The sequence below is a fragment of the Chiloscyllium plagiosum genome, unplaced genomic scaffold (genome assembly GCF_037043375.1).
Source record: "Chiloscyllium plagiosum isolate Xiang-an unplaced genomic scaffold, Cpla_swu_hap1 HiC_scaffold_13, whole genome shotgun sequence".
NCBI classification, from domain to species: domain Eukaryota; kingdom Metazoa; phylum Chordata; class Chondrichthyes; order Orectolobiformes; family Hemiscylliidae; genus Chiloscyllium; species Chiloscyllium plagiosum.
The window spans coordinates 1,560,816-1,575,209 of NW_028270151.1; the positions used below are offsets into that span (position 1 = coordinate 1,560,816).

The window sequence follows — 14,394 nt, forward strand, 5'->3', positions numbered from 1 at the left end:
CTTCAGTGAAGGGCGGCTTGAAGAGGATTTGTAGGAACCTATTTGTCAAGAACAAACGGTGGTGACAGAAAGGCCGTGAAGGAGAATACTGTGGGAAGTTGCAACCCAATTCTTTCCTCAATAAAACGTCTTTGTGAAATCACTTGCCGCGTGTAAGTGCTTTTTGTGACACTAGCGCATGTCCAGCTCCTGCAGGCTTCCCGCGCGGCGCTTTCGCCTTTTATTTTCCCGCGAAGTTAAATCGCTGCCTTTCAGAAAGTGCAAAACACAAACTTGTTGTGGATTTGGGAAATCGTACGCCGTCTAACTCGGTGATCAATAGACCAGAGCTAAGTGTCAGAAAGCCTTCCGGGCGGGCTCTGAAACACACTCTGTAAACGGGCAGCTGTTGTAGCTCTCTCTCGTTTACCTCTTTGCTGTTAGTCCTGGGCAGACAGCAGAGAACTCACCTGCCCCCCTAGCGCGGGCAAGACAGTAACTCCACTAACTCTGTGCCCCAAATTAGCCGCTTTCATTGCAGACTCAACATGAAGCTGTTGGGAAATTGTTTAATTACATTGCAGGTACAGCGGCTCAAACATGTCGCTTTTCTTAAACAAATCCCCTTTTAACCAGCTTTCAGTTCTATATCATACGCTTGATTCGCTTTACAAAAGAAACTAGTTTTAAAAGGAACTGGCCACATGCTCACTAGTGGGAATGTGATGCCAACAATTACTTGGAAGCACGTTTTCAATGTTAGGGCTGTCTAAGATGTTAACCAGAGGAGCTCGGAATTTTCCCAGTCAATCGTTACCGAATATCAACGCGACAGTAGCACGGTCAATCTGTTTATCGCGACTTGGTGCTGGGAGAAAGCTACTGCAAACCTGAGGCACACAGAGACACAGATCCCCCCCCCCCCCCCCACACACACACACACACAAACACACAGAGTCTCTGACACACACAGACCCCCCACCACACCCCAACACACACACACAGTCTCTGACACACACAGACCCCCCAACACACACACAGACAGTCTCTGACACACACAGACACCCCCCCCCCCCCCACACACACACACACAGACACTCAGGCTCACACAGACACACACACAGACAGACAGACACACATACCCCCCCACACACAGAGATCCTGGTGTGGGGTGGGGGGGAAGTGGCCCGCTATCCCGACCGGTGTCTCGCAGCGTTGCTCGGACACATTCACCTGCTTCCCCCTCTGTAACCCCTAGTCCTGCTGCTGCACTCGGTCTGAAGTTTGAGAGAAGCGCTCTGGCAGTTGGGCAACAGCGCCCACTGTTTGCAAAGAGAGTACACAGTCCGCTCACCAACCAAGAGCCAAAACTGCTTCACAAAGTTCCCATCTCCTCTCTCCCTCTCCCTCTCTCTACCTGCGTCGCGTTTAACTTTCCAACAAAAACAAACTTCAGTAGCAGAATACGACCAGGACTCAAACCTGCCCCCGACTCACCCCCGCTCTTAACCCCTCTGTCTTGCCCTCGGACAGAAACAGCCCCCGGATGCGGGAGGTGCAGCCAGAAGGGGGTAAGAGTGTGTGTGTGGGGTGGGGGGGGGGGGGGGGGGGGGCGGGTAGGTGGCGGAGGGAGGAAGGGGACTTGGCAGCACCATTCTAGAGCTGCCTGGGAATGAGCTTCCACAGGCTCCGGACGGCAGATCCCTGCAGGTCGTCTGGATGGGACCCCCACACCGACTCTGTCTGTCTCTCTCTCACACACACACACACACAGATACACAGACACACACAGAGACACAGAGTAAGACAAGATGGCAGAGGGGAAAGGCACCGAGGAATGGGCTGAGACACCTACTTGAGGCCAGTTTGCGAGCCCTGCCTTTGGATCTCATGGTGCTGTATCCGGCGCTGCTGGGGATTCTCGATCTCTCTCTCTCTGTCTCTCTCTCTCTCTGTCTCTCTCTGTCTCCCTCTCTCTTTCTCTCTCTCTCTTTCTCAATCCGGACTCGCTATCTCTCCCGCATTGTCAGTTTAGACACCTTCGCACATGCGCACTGCCTTGCTGCCGCGCCGCCACAAAGTTTGCCGGATGGATCATTGGAAGCGAGATGGTGTCAGCATGTGTCCAAAAACAAAGCTCACCCACACCCTCTCCCCTCCCCGCCCAAACCCTGCCTTCACCCCCGGATTGGGGGGGTTCTTCACCCCGGGCTGGTGGGGGTGCGGGTGGGGGGCGCTCTGTCCGCCTCTCACACTCCCCCACCCCAGGGATTAGTGACTGCGGGCAGGACATCCCCCTCAGTCCTGCCCCTCCCCCGCTGCTTCTAGCCCAGCCACCGTGGGCAGAGTGGCTGCACCGAGCCCCGCACTCAGGACCCCTGCCCAGAGACATCACCGCATTGGAAGCAGTGGGCGCCTACCCCCTCCTTTGATATCTGTGTGTGTCTGAATCTGTTTTTATTTGTGTGCATCTCTGTCTGTCTGTCACTGTCTGTGTATCTGGGTATGCGTCTGTCTGCCTGTGTATGTCTGTGTGTGTGTATGTCTCTGTCTGTCTCTCTGTCTATGTGTCTGCGTATCTGTGTGTATGTGTCAGTCTGTGTGCATCTCTGTGCCTGTGTGTCTGTGTATGTGTGTGTATCTGTGTGTCTGTGTATCTGTGTGCCTGTGTGTCTGTGTATGTGTGTGTATGTGTGTGTCTCTGTATGTGTGTGTGTATCTGTGTATGTGTGTGTATCTGTATGTGTGTGTGTATCTGTGTATGTGTGTGTATCTGTGTGTCTCTGTATGTGTGTGTGTATCTGTGTATATGTGTGTATCTGTATGTGTGTGTGTATCTGTGTATGTGTGTGTATCTGTGTGTCTCTGTATGTGTGTGTATCTGTGTGTGTGTGTGTTCAGGACCGTTGATATTTTGAAATCAATGGGCGATTCGGCCATTCACACGCCACGTTCCTGCTCCAGGTTAGACTCCCTGAACCATCGTCATTTACTTTTTAAAAACATCCTCAGCATGATGCTACAATATGCGCATATTCATCGATTTTCCGAAAGGGACAATGTTCGTCAAAATCTTCGCATTGTGTAGATTTTGAATCGACTGTAAATGTATAACTGTTTTGATGTCTCATTGTGCTCGCTGTTACCCCCACCCCCACCGTCCAATAACCCTGATTTATTAGGGAGAAGCACTTATTGCTGGTAATAACCGAGGGATGTGCACCATACTGCCAGTGGTCAGTCTAAACACACACACACCCAGACTGACACACACCCAGACTGACACACACGCGCGCGCACACAGAAGCTGATACACACACGTAAACTGACATACTCACACTGACACAAGCAGACTGACAGACAGTGACACTCAGAGTGACATACAGACTGACACTCACACAGTGTCACATAGACTGACACACAGACTCCCATACACACACAAGCAGACTGACAGACACACAGAGATTGACACACACAGACACAGACACGCCGTCCACTCCCGTGGAAAGTTTAGTTTTTTTACAAAAGTGAGTTTCCCTGAGTCTGAGCTCACGGTGTAGCAGTCAGTGGAGCTTTCGCTGAGTCTTTTAACCGGGAGCTCTGCCCGTTGGCCGCCAGCTGAGATGCGGAATATCGCCAATATTTATATGATAAATATTTTGAAAGAAAGAAATCGAAACTTTCAATTAGTTTGAAACGGCCAGGTTCCCAGCACATTAATCTTTCCGCTCTACAGCGAATCACGCTGGGAACGTGGAATTTCGCTGATTTCGTTAGTGGGTAATTTCAGCCCATCTTCGCTCGGTTTGTTTTACAGAGGCCGCGCACAGTTTGTTATAATATCCTTGCGCCCCCTCTACCAATTCCCCCCCCCCCCCCTCCCAAACACGGCCCTTACAAAGGGAGCAGCAGCAGCTAGCCACCCGAGGGGATAAAAGGCGAACACAGCGAGCGGCTGAGTTTTGGCAGAGTGCGGATTTTTCCGGGCACTTGCCAGGGCCAGGTAACTGTCTGACTCAAACTCCTGTGAAAACACCTTCGAATTTCACCACCCCATCATGAAGGGAGGGTCACTGGAGATGGATTTGTAATAGATTCACGGCACTTACATCCTTAGACCCAGAGGCACAAACACACAGCAACAGACCCGTGGCTTCTAAGAAAAATCATGTTTTCTTTTAATCTTTAACATTCACACTATCGCTAATCGTAAAGAAATGGTCTGGCAGTCTCTATATCCGGAGAGTCTGAAACAGTTTCACTTGTTACTTCGCTGTAAAATTCAATCACTTGTATCTTTTTTAACAATTCCCCGAGAAAAGAACGCCCCGAGTGCAGGACCCTCTTTAGTGGGAGCGCCGAGATTAAAGCGGGACTGACCGAGGCATTTAGTTCGAGATCTGGCTCCCCAACCTGCCGAGGGTTGGACAGAGCACATTTCTTAACAGCTTTACTCGGTTCGATCTTGTGCTGGGTTTGATCCTGGTCGTTTGAAATGAAACAACAAAAAAGGATTTTTTGAAATATGTAATTAGAAGAAAATTAGACTTTTTTTGTTAATTTTAAAATAAAATTAGTCTCGTCTGGAAGTAGACTGAAGCAACAGAATTTGTTCGAGGTGGTGAAGTGTGAGACAGGGAGGGCTGGGAGAACCATCTGAAATATCTCATAGATCGAATTATTAAAGTAATCGATGATCAATAATAAGAGTCTCCAGCCAGGGTGTTTATTGGTGATCAATCGCCCAGCACAAAGCCATCTCATTGTATTTTGTAATTACATTTAGCATCGACTGAGTTGCAATGGAAGTCCGGCCTTTTCAAATACAGGGTAAACGATTAATTTTTCTAAAGGTGAATCGCGCGCTGAGATCGCAAAATTAATGACATCTATACTTATTTTCTTTTAAAACAGGATTATCCTGGTAAACTTTGACCAAGTTTGGGGAGCGGGATTGAAGACCCGCCCGCCCCCCCCCCCCCCATCTCCTGTTCTGTTTCATATATGTATAATATATATATAGCGCTCCCCTCTATTCGAGTTTGCTGTCAGCTCAGACCCGAGTGAAATTCCTACAAACATGGAATGGGCTTTTTCAATCGGTAACTGATCCCCAAACACACCAGCAGCGAAAAGACCAGAGAAAGTTTTTTCCCCGATTTTTAAAAGAAAGTCTACTATTCCGTTGTAAACACTTTCTCTCCTTTGCTTCCACATATTGTCAAATAATTACGTGTTTGTTGGACAAGTTACTCTCTACCATTGTCCCTGTTCAATGAACTTTACCTCGTTACTGAACTCCAGGAGAACGGGCACAATAGAAAAATCTAGATTCTGTTAACTACCAGCAGATTAATTTAATCACTGTAATGCAATTATATGCTGTTTATTCAAGGACTGATTTAAAGCCAGCTGGTTTAAAAATTAAACCTGTGTCTGACCAAAGCCAGCGAATGCAGATTAACCCACTCCCCTCATGTGGACGCGGGATTACAGCTCAATTTGTGGAAATGTAACCAGTCCCCCTCCCCATGCCATAACTCACTGTTCTTAATAACAATTAAAAAAATACACCTTTTATACGCCGACCTCGGTGACAGAAATGGAAAGGACCAGAGAGATATGAATAGCCCCTTGGGCTGCAATCATTAGAAATTAATTGGGTTCAGGGCCCTGGGTACTCGGGCTAAATTAATAGCTTGTCCAGCGGTTCAAATCCAAATCCTGTCCAAGGGGGAACAAGCGGTTTGAGAGAGACCCTGGAGACGCCGAGAGGCGGCTGCTCCTGACTGTACCTTTTCACAACAGCCAGTCTATTACAGGCTTTTGCAGCTAACCACCCAAACAAATTCAGCCTCTGCTTCCAAAACATAGAAAAAAGGCTTGTTTTTTAAATTATTTATTTGTAGGTTGCAGAATAAAGGGAGGAGGCGAAGGGGAGGGGAGGGGGTGCTGAGGGGGTAGGGGTCTTGAACACGTCGAGCTGTCGTGGATGAAGTAAAAGTGAAAAGGAAGCCTCGGGCGAAAGGAAATTACTGCAAGCCCGCGTGACCTTTCAGAGAGGTAATCAATCAAGTGATCAAGAGGGATATTTATCATTGTTCTATAGAGTGAGCGAGCGAAGGCACGCAGGCTAACTCCGCCAAAAAAAACACACACAACTTCAGACAAACACAGGAGCAGATCCCCGCAAAAAGCAACCCTTCCTTCACATCACCCAGTCACCGCAGGGCTCTGCGATCTCAGCAGGGACGGGCAATAAAGGGAAGTAGAGGTGACATGACAGAGAAAGGCAAGACGGAGGGAGGGAAAACTGGTGGACTGGGTGGAAGATGTGGGCGGAGGGGGAAACTAGGTAGGGGAAAAGAGAGGAGGGGGATTCGGAAGAGAGGCTGATGGTGCTATGATATGAGCACTCTATCCTTTCTTCATTGGGGTGTGTGTGGGGGGGGGGGGGGGGAGTTGTGGCGGTGGGGGACCGTTCTGAAATATTTTACGGCCAATGTTTGGAGAAGTGTCACTTCATACAAAAGCAGAGCCTGAACAGTAATCACCTGACTCTGTCCACAGACACTGACCTACACTGAGTTTTTCCAACATTGTTTCTGTTGTTCCACTGACTTTCATGATGGACGTCCCCTTGCCCCCTTGAACAGAACAATCTATAGCATGATGTAAATTGGCATCGTCAGTCAGAGATGGCGAAGGTGGAAAGTGAAAACGTGATTGTAACAGCTAGCAAAGGCCAGAGGTTATGGTAAAGATTTGCTGCAGAATGCAGATCATTCCAGATTGGCCCAGTTGATGCTGGAGTCTGACACAAACACAGGTGAGATACAAAGCCATTGACCCCACAAATCCTAAATATAGGAACTTTTAGTGAAATGATTGTAGAAATGTGGCAAATGTCTATCACAGGAAAAAACAACTGAGCACAAAAAGGATGTTTTCTTTTCTCTCTCTTTCTCTTCTCATCTCCTGCATTTTCTCTTCCAACAGACCTAATGGGTACAGGTATTACCCAGCATTCCACAAATGGACAGTGAAGAGAAACAAGTGAGCAATGGATCCAGAGAGACAGACTCAGTCAGCCATCGAAACAGTGATGAAAGCTCTTGACACATGAAAGCAAAACAAATAGCATGGTATACTGGCACTCCCATACAAACAGGAGACCTCAATCCACAGGCAGGCCAGTGGAGATTGTGATCTATTCTGTGAGGCTCCTAAATAAGGATGAGGAAGAATGCTTGCCTTCAATACTGTTTGCCAACCTCCCCTTTTAAAAAAGTATTTATCAGCAAACTTGGCAAAAGTTTGTTGTCCAGAATACCAGCACATTGAAAAGATCAGAGGAGAAGATGTTGTAAATCAGGATGTGTCAAACAAGTGATGTCAAGCTTTGCTTTTAAAAAGTCTGGATATGAAAACCTGGAGGACTGAAAGAGATCAGGAGTTCCAACATTTTGCCCTTCGTGTAAAATAGAGTAGTACCATACTGAGAAAGGTAGAATGAGAGACAAGAGGAAGAAATAATGGAGAAGTCACAGAGAGAGAGAATAGTCTTCGTGTCAATGGGAGGAGGATACTAGGAGAAAGTCAAAGATATAGACTGCGAGGTTTGCAGCTTGGGAGGGTTAAACGTAAAATTTGGATCAAAACTGACCACAATTGTACCAACAGAACAGAACCAAGCAACAACATTTGAAATAGAATTTGATAGGTTATCAGCTAGCTACAGGAGATTTGGTTAATCAGACATTGACCTACCACAGCTTTAGAAAGCCTTTTGGAGGAGCAGTGTTAGAAGCTTTGAGTGAATTTGGGTTTATAGATTATTAAGGGTTGAGGGGAAAAAAAGTGTTGGCACAAAAAGGGGGAAAGAATGGTTCAAAGAAGTAATTCTTGCAATGGTCAAGTGGGAGTGCCACTTGAAACTGGAGGAGACAAGAAAATCAATAGAGGAAGGTAGAGTGGAGCCAAAAGATAAGAGCACATAAAGAAACTGCCTTTGATGATTTGAAAGAAACATGATTTTCATCTTCCAGGAACTGAAGAGAATAAATATCAGGATATAAAGAACTTGCATTTGTACAGGCCATTCCATACCTTAAGAAGTTCCAAATGGCTTAATAGCCAATGAACTATGTCTGGTATGTATTGTCTGTTGTAAAGGCAGTGGAACCAAATGAAATGATTGTGCATTGGAAAACAACAGAGATTGCATGTAGGGGAAAGAAAATCTTAAATAAATTGATGAATCATCAGAACAGGAGTGAAAAAGTCAAAAATGATAAGGACAGTCTTCGTATGAAGGAAGGAAACAAAGAGTAAAGGTACAGGGGATGATGGAGAGAGGTCATGTGGGAACTAAGCAACAACTAAAACACCCAGTGAGAGGCCAGTTGAAGAGGAAATGGAACAGTCATCAACATGGTTTTGGTGAAAGACTGTAATGGTTTGGTCATGTTTAGTAAAGTGTTAAACTGTAAGAAGTTGACTTGTCAATATGTCATCCGTGTATAAAAAGTATGGCGATGTGAACATGACTGAGTTCAACAGTAGGGAACTGTATAGGGTAAACTCACTCAGCTGTGCAGAATTGTATATGGTAAACTCACTCAGCAGTGGGGAACTGTATAGGATAAACTTACTCAGCTGTGGGGAACTGTATAGGGTAAACTCACTCAGCAGTGCAGAATTGCATATGGTAAACTCACGCAGCAGCGGGGAACTGTATAGGGTAAACTCACTCAGCAGTGGGGAACTGTATATGGTAAACTCACTCAGCAGTGGGGAACTATATAGGGTAAACTCACTCAGCAGTGCAGAATTGTATATGGTAAACTCACTCAGCAGTGGGGAACTGTATAGGATAAACTCACTCAGCTGTGGGGAACTGTATAGGATAAACTCACTCAGCAGTGCAGAATTGTATATGGTAAACTCACTCAGCAGTGCGGAATGGTATAGGATAAACTCACTCAGCAGTGCGGAATTGTATACAGTAAACTTACTCAGCAGTGGGGAACTATATAGGGTAAACTCACCCAACAGTGGGGAATTGCATAGGGTAAACTCATTCAGCAATAATGGGGAATTGTATGCAGTAAACTTACTCAGCAATGGGGAATTGTAGATGGTAAACTCACTCAGCAGTGAGGAATTGTGTAGGGTATCCTCACTTAGCAGTGGGGAATTGTATATGGTTACCTCACCCAGCAGTGGGGAATTGTGTATGGTTACCTCACCCAGCAGTGGGGAATTGTATAGGGTAACCACACCCAGCAGTGCAGAATTGTATATGGTAAACTCACTCAGCAGTGGGGAACTGTATAGGATAAACTCACTCAGCAATGGGGAACTGTATAGGATAAACTCACTCACCAGTGGGGAACTGTATAGGGTAAACTCACTCAGCAGTGCGGAATTGTATAGGATAACTCACTCAGCAGTGCGGAATTGTATACAGTAAACTCACTCAGCAGTGGGGAATTGCATAGGGTAAACTCACTCAGCAGTGAGGAATTGTATAGGGTAACCTCACTCAGCAGTGGGGAATTGTACAGGATTAACTCAGCTGAAAAATGTGTTGCTGGAAAAGCGCAGTAGGTCAGGCAGCATCCAAGGAGTAGGAGAATCGACGTTTCGGGCATAAGCCCTTCTTTAGGATTAACTCACTCAACAATGGGGAATTGTACATGGTAACCTCACACAGCAGTGGGGAATTGTATACAATAAACTCACTCAGCAGTGGGGAATTGTATAGGGTAACCTCATTTAGCTGTGGGGAACTGTATAGGGTAAACTCACCCAGCATTGGAGAATTGTACAGGGTAAACTCACTCAGCAGTGGGGAATTGTATAGGGTAACCACACTCAGCAGTGGAGAATTGTATAGGGTAACCTCATTTAGCTGTGGGGAATTGTATAGGGTAAATTCACCCAGCATTGGAGAATTGTATAGGGTAAACTCACTCAGCAGTGGGGAATTGTATAGGGTAACCACACTCAGCATTGGAGAATTGTATAGGGTAACCTCACCCAGCTGTGGGGAATTGTATAGGGTAACCTCACTCAGCAGTGGAGAATTGTGTAGGGTAAACTCACGAAGCAGTGGGGAATTGTATAGGGTAAACTCACTCAGCAGTGGGGAATTGTATAGGGTAACCACACTCAGCATTGGAGAATTGTATAGGGTAACCTCACCCAGCTGTGGGGAATTGTATAGGATAACCTCACTCAGCAGTGGAGAATTGTATAGGGTAAACTCATGCAGCAGTGGGGAATTGTATAGGGTAAACTCACTCAGCAGTGGGGAATTGTATAGGGTAACCACACAGCATTGGAGAATTGTATAGGGTAACCTCACCCAGCTGTGGGGAATTGTATAGGGTAAACTCACTCAGCAATGGGGAATTGTATAGGGTAACCTCACCCAGCTGTGGGGAACTGTATAGGGTAAACTCACTCAGCAGTGGGGAATTGTATATGGTAACCTCACTCAGCAGTGCGGAATTGGATAGGGTAAACTCACTCAGCAGTGGGGAATTGTATAGGGTAACGTCGCTCATCAGTGTGGAATTGTATAGGGTAACGTCGCTCAGCAGTGCGGAATTGTATAGGGTAAACTCACTTGTGTCCACTATTTGCGTAACAATTGAACATTGTAATTTCCGCCTCCTATTTCAAAGCCTTTTTTTTGTTTCAGAACCAATTCTGTGGTGGGACCTGGGCAGTGCCTCCGGCCAAGCCAGTCTGGGGTCAATCGGGGCATTGGGGAGAGACTCCCAACTGGTCCAGGGGTCTGCTGGACTGAATTGGCCCAGTGGCAGACGAATTGGCAGTCTAGAGCTGAGCGGGGTGGAACAGTTCCGCATCTTTCTCAATTCAGAACAGAAATTGCTGGAGAAACTCAGTAGATCTGGCAGCATCCACGGAGAGAAATCTGAGTTAGTGCTTTGGGTTCAGTGAGATCTCCATTCTGAGGAAGGGTCACTGGACCCGACACGTTAATTCTGATTTCTCTCCATGGATGCTGCCAGACCTGTTGAGCTTTTTCAACAATTTCCTTTTTTGTTTCTGAAAAGTTATTGGACCGGATGCTGTTGACAGGCTGGATAAACTGTTACACGCAGACACCGTGTTCCTGGTCAAATGATAGTTTTTCATTTTCTTTACAACAATACAGCAGCAAAAGAATAACTTTCGGTCAAGTTCCTCCTTTTGGTGAATTCACGAAATTTGGGTTTCAAGGTGTTAATGTATTTAATTTCATAAAGTTGCTGATTTAAAGCGTTCTAAAACCAGTATCTCAAACAGCTACAACTTTCCCCTATCCCTCAAACAGCCGCATCTTTCCCCTCAGCCCCTATGGTCTAGTAAGATCATGGCGACACAACAACTACTTCACAAAGACAACACGGGACTCATCTGTTCATGTCAGCGTGCTACCCCAAGCCAAGAAAATTTACAACATGTCCCGAAATCCTAGTTCCAGCACCGCGGCCACACTCTCACAGTGAGTGTGATTTTAATCTCGGGAGTTCCCTCCGAGAGTAACGCGGTATATTTGGTAACTTGAGGCCCTTCCCCAGTGTAGCGCCTGATCTGCTCTGTGAGGGACAAACCCACCTTTCATCACTAACACATTGGGAGAGATGAGGATTGGGAGAAAGTGAGGACTGCAGATACTGGAGATCTGAGTCGAGAGTATGGTGCTGGAAAAGCACAGCAGGTCAGGCAGCATCCGAGGAGCAGAAGAATCAACGTTTCGGGCAAACGCAGGAATGAAGATGAGAAATGGCCCAGTTACGAACAATAACCGGTGCTGTTTAAAAAAAAGGAATTTATAATTAAGGGATTTTTTTTAACACAAGGGTTTTCTTTTTATAGACACGTGTCATCTTTCCTCGGCCGTCCCTAAACTCGGGAGAATTGGGAAAAGTGAAGGGAAAAGACGCCGTGGGATATGTCCTTAAGGAAGCTCTGAATATTTTCCGTCTAATCCTTCCACTGGCACTCCTCGGTGGTTCGCGCGGAGAGTTTTCAACCCCTAGTCAGGACAAAAACACGCAAACACATTGTCCAGCACTGAGTGAGGGCGGCGGGAGAGAGGCAGATCTCTCCATCTGTAGCTGATTAATGCCTGTGCAGCGTGTGGGGAGCTCAGTCAGTCAGACAGTGAGTGTGCAGCGCCTCCCGCTGGTCAATCATTCCCCCCCCCCCCCCCCCAGTCCCTGCGCTGCAGACATTGTCCCCAATCTTCAGAAAAACGGTCGCCAATGTTCGTCACAAATCATAGCTTAAAATGATTAAAGAGAACGCGTTTCAACCGAAGGGTAAAATTTTGTTGTTCACTGCAATATCAGATCATAGAAACAAAACAAAATAGGAGAAAAAAGAGACCACTCAGCCCTTCGAGCCTGCTCCCCCATTCAATAGATGATGTGGAGGAGCCAGTGTTGGACTGTGGTGGGCAAAGTCAGAAGTAACACCACACCAGGTTATAGTGCAACAGGTGTATTTGAAATCGCAAGCTTTCAGAGCACTGGTCCTTCACCAGGTGAAGCTGCTGTGTGTGATTTCTGACTTTACCCATTCAATAAGATCATGGCTGATCATCCAACTCAGTCTTTTGTTCCTACTTTCTCTCCATACCCTCTGACCCCTTTAACCCTAAGAACCATACCTAACTCCTTCTTGAACAACATTCACTGTTTTGTCCTCAACCGCTTTCTGTGGCAGGGAATTCCCTGCTCTCCGGGTGAAGACATCTCTACTCAGCTCAGTTTTAAATGGGTAAAAACAAGGACTGCAGATGCTGGAAACCAGAGTCCAGATTAGAGTGTTGCTGGAAAAGCACAGCAGGTCAGGCAGCATCCGAGGAACAGGAAAATCGACGTTTCAGGCAAAAGCCCTTCATCAGGAATAGAGGCAGGGTGCCTGCAGAACATAGAACATAGAACATAGAAGAATACAGCGCAGTACAGGCCCTTGGGCCCTCGATGTTGCGCCGATCCAAGCCCACCTAAACTACACTAACCCACTATCCTCCATATACCTATCCAATGCCCTCTTAAATGCCCATAAAGAGGGAGAGTCCACCACTGTTACTGGCAGGGCATTCCATGAACTAACGACTCGCTGAGTGAAGAACCTACCCCTAACATCAGTCCTATATCTACCCCCCCTTAATTTAAAGCTATGCCCCCTTGTAATACCCGACTCAATACGCGGGAAAAGGTTCATACTGTCGACCCTATCTAACCCCCTAATCATCTTGTACACCTCAATCAAGTCACCCCTAAACCTTCTTTTCTCTAGTGAAAACAGCCCCAAGTGCCTCAGTCTTTCCTCATACGATTTTCCTTCCATACCAGGCAACATCCTGGTAAACCTCCTCTGCACCCGTTCCAATGCCTCCACATCCTTCCTATAGTATGGCGACCAAAACTGCACACAATATTCCAGATGCGGCCGTACCAGAGTCTTATACAACTGCATCATGACCTCAGGACTCCGGAACTCAATTCCTCTACCAATAAAAGCCAGTACGCCATATGCCTTCCTCACCGCACTATTTACCTGGGTGGCAACTTTCAGAGATCTGTGTACATGGACACCAAGATCCCTCTGCTCATCCACACTACCAAGTATCCGACCATTAGCCCAGTACCCCATCTTTTTGTTATTCTTCCCAAAGTGAATCACCTCGCACTTAGCTACATTGAATTCCATCTGCCACCTTTCTGCCCAGCTCTGCAGCTTCTCTATATCCTGCTGTAACCTGCCACATGCTTCCTCACTGTCAACAACTCCTCCGACTTTCGTATCATCCGCAAACTTGCTCACCCAACCTTCTAACCCCTCTTCCAGGTCATTTATAAAAATGACAAACAGCAATGGTCCCAAAACAGATCCTTGCGGAACACCGCTAGTGACGGCACTCCATGAAGAAACTTTGCCATCAACTACTACCCTCTGTCTTCTTCCATCCAGCCAATTCCTAATCCAAACCTCCAACTCACCCTCAATGCCATATCTCCGTATTTTCTGCAGTAGCCTACCATGGGGAACCTTATCAAACGCCTTACTAAAATCCATATATACCACATCTACCGCTTTCCCCTCATCAACCTCCTTCGTCACCTTTTCAAAGAATTCAATAAGGTTTGTGAGGCACGACTTGCCCTTCACAAAACCATGCTGACTATCCTTGATCACATTATTCCTATCTAGATGTGCATAAATCCTATCCCTTACAATTCTCTCTAAGACTTTGCCCACAACAGAAGTGAGACTCACCGGCCTATAGTTACTAGGGCTATCCCTACTCCCCTTTTTGAACAAGGGAACCACATTTGCTATCCTCCAGTCTTCTGGGACTACTCCTGTAGACAAAGAGGACATAAA

General features: G+C 46.6%; 1 protein-coding gene across 7 annotated transcripts in view; it reads right to left on the reverse strand.

Annotated features, from left to right (window-relative positions):
• The window catches only part of mecom (MDS1 and EVI1 complex locus), a 1,207,227-nt gene extending 1,205,328 nt beyond the window's left edge, over window positions 1-1,899 (reverse strand). For 6 of the 7 annotated variants that reach the window (XM_043702880.2, XM_043702877.2, XM_043702876.2 and 3 more), the window contains exon 1: window positions 1,835-1,899. In XM_043702880.2, the coding sequence (XP_043558815.1) occupies window positions 1,835-1,871 (37 nt within the window). In that variant the 5' untranslated portion in view covers window positions 1,872-1,899. The remainder of the gene's footprint in view (window positions 1-1,834) is intronic. The other variant, XM_043702875.2, reaches the window with a different exon arrangement.
• Window positions 1,900-14,394: the final 12,495 nt, after the last annotated feature.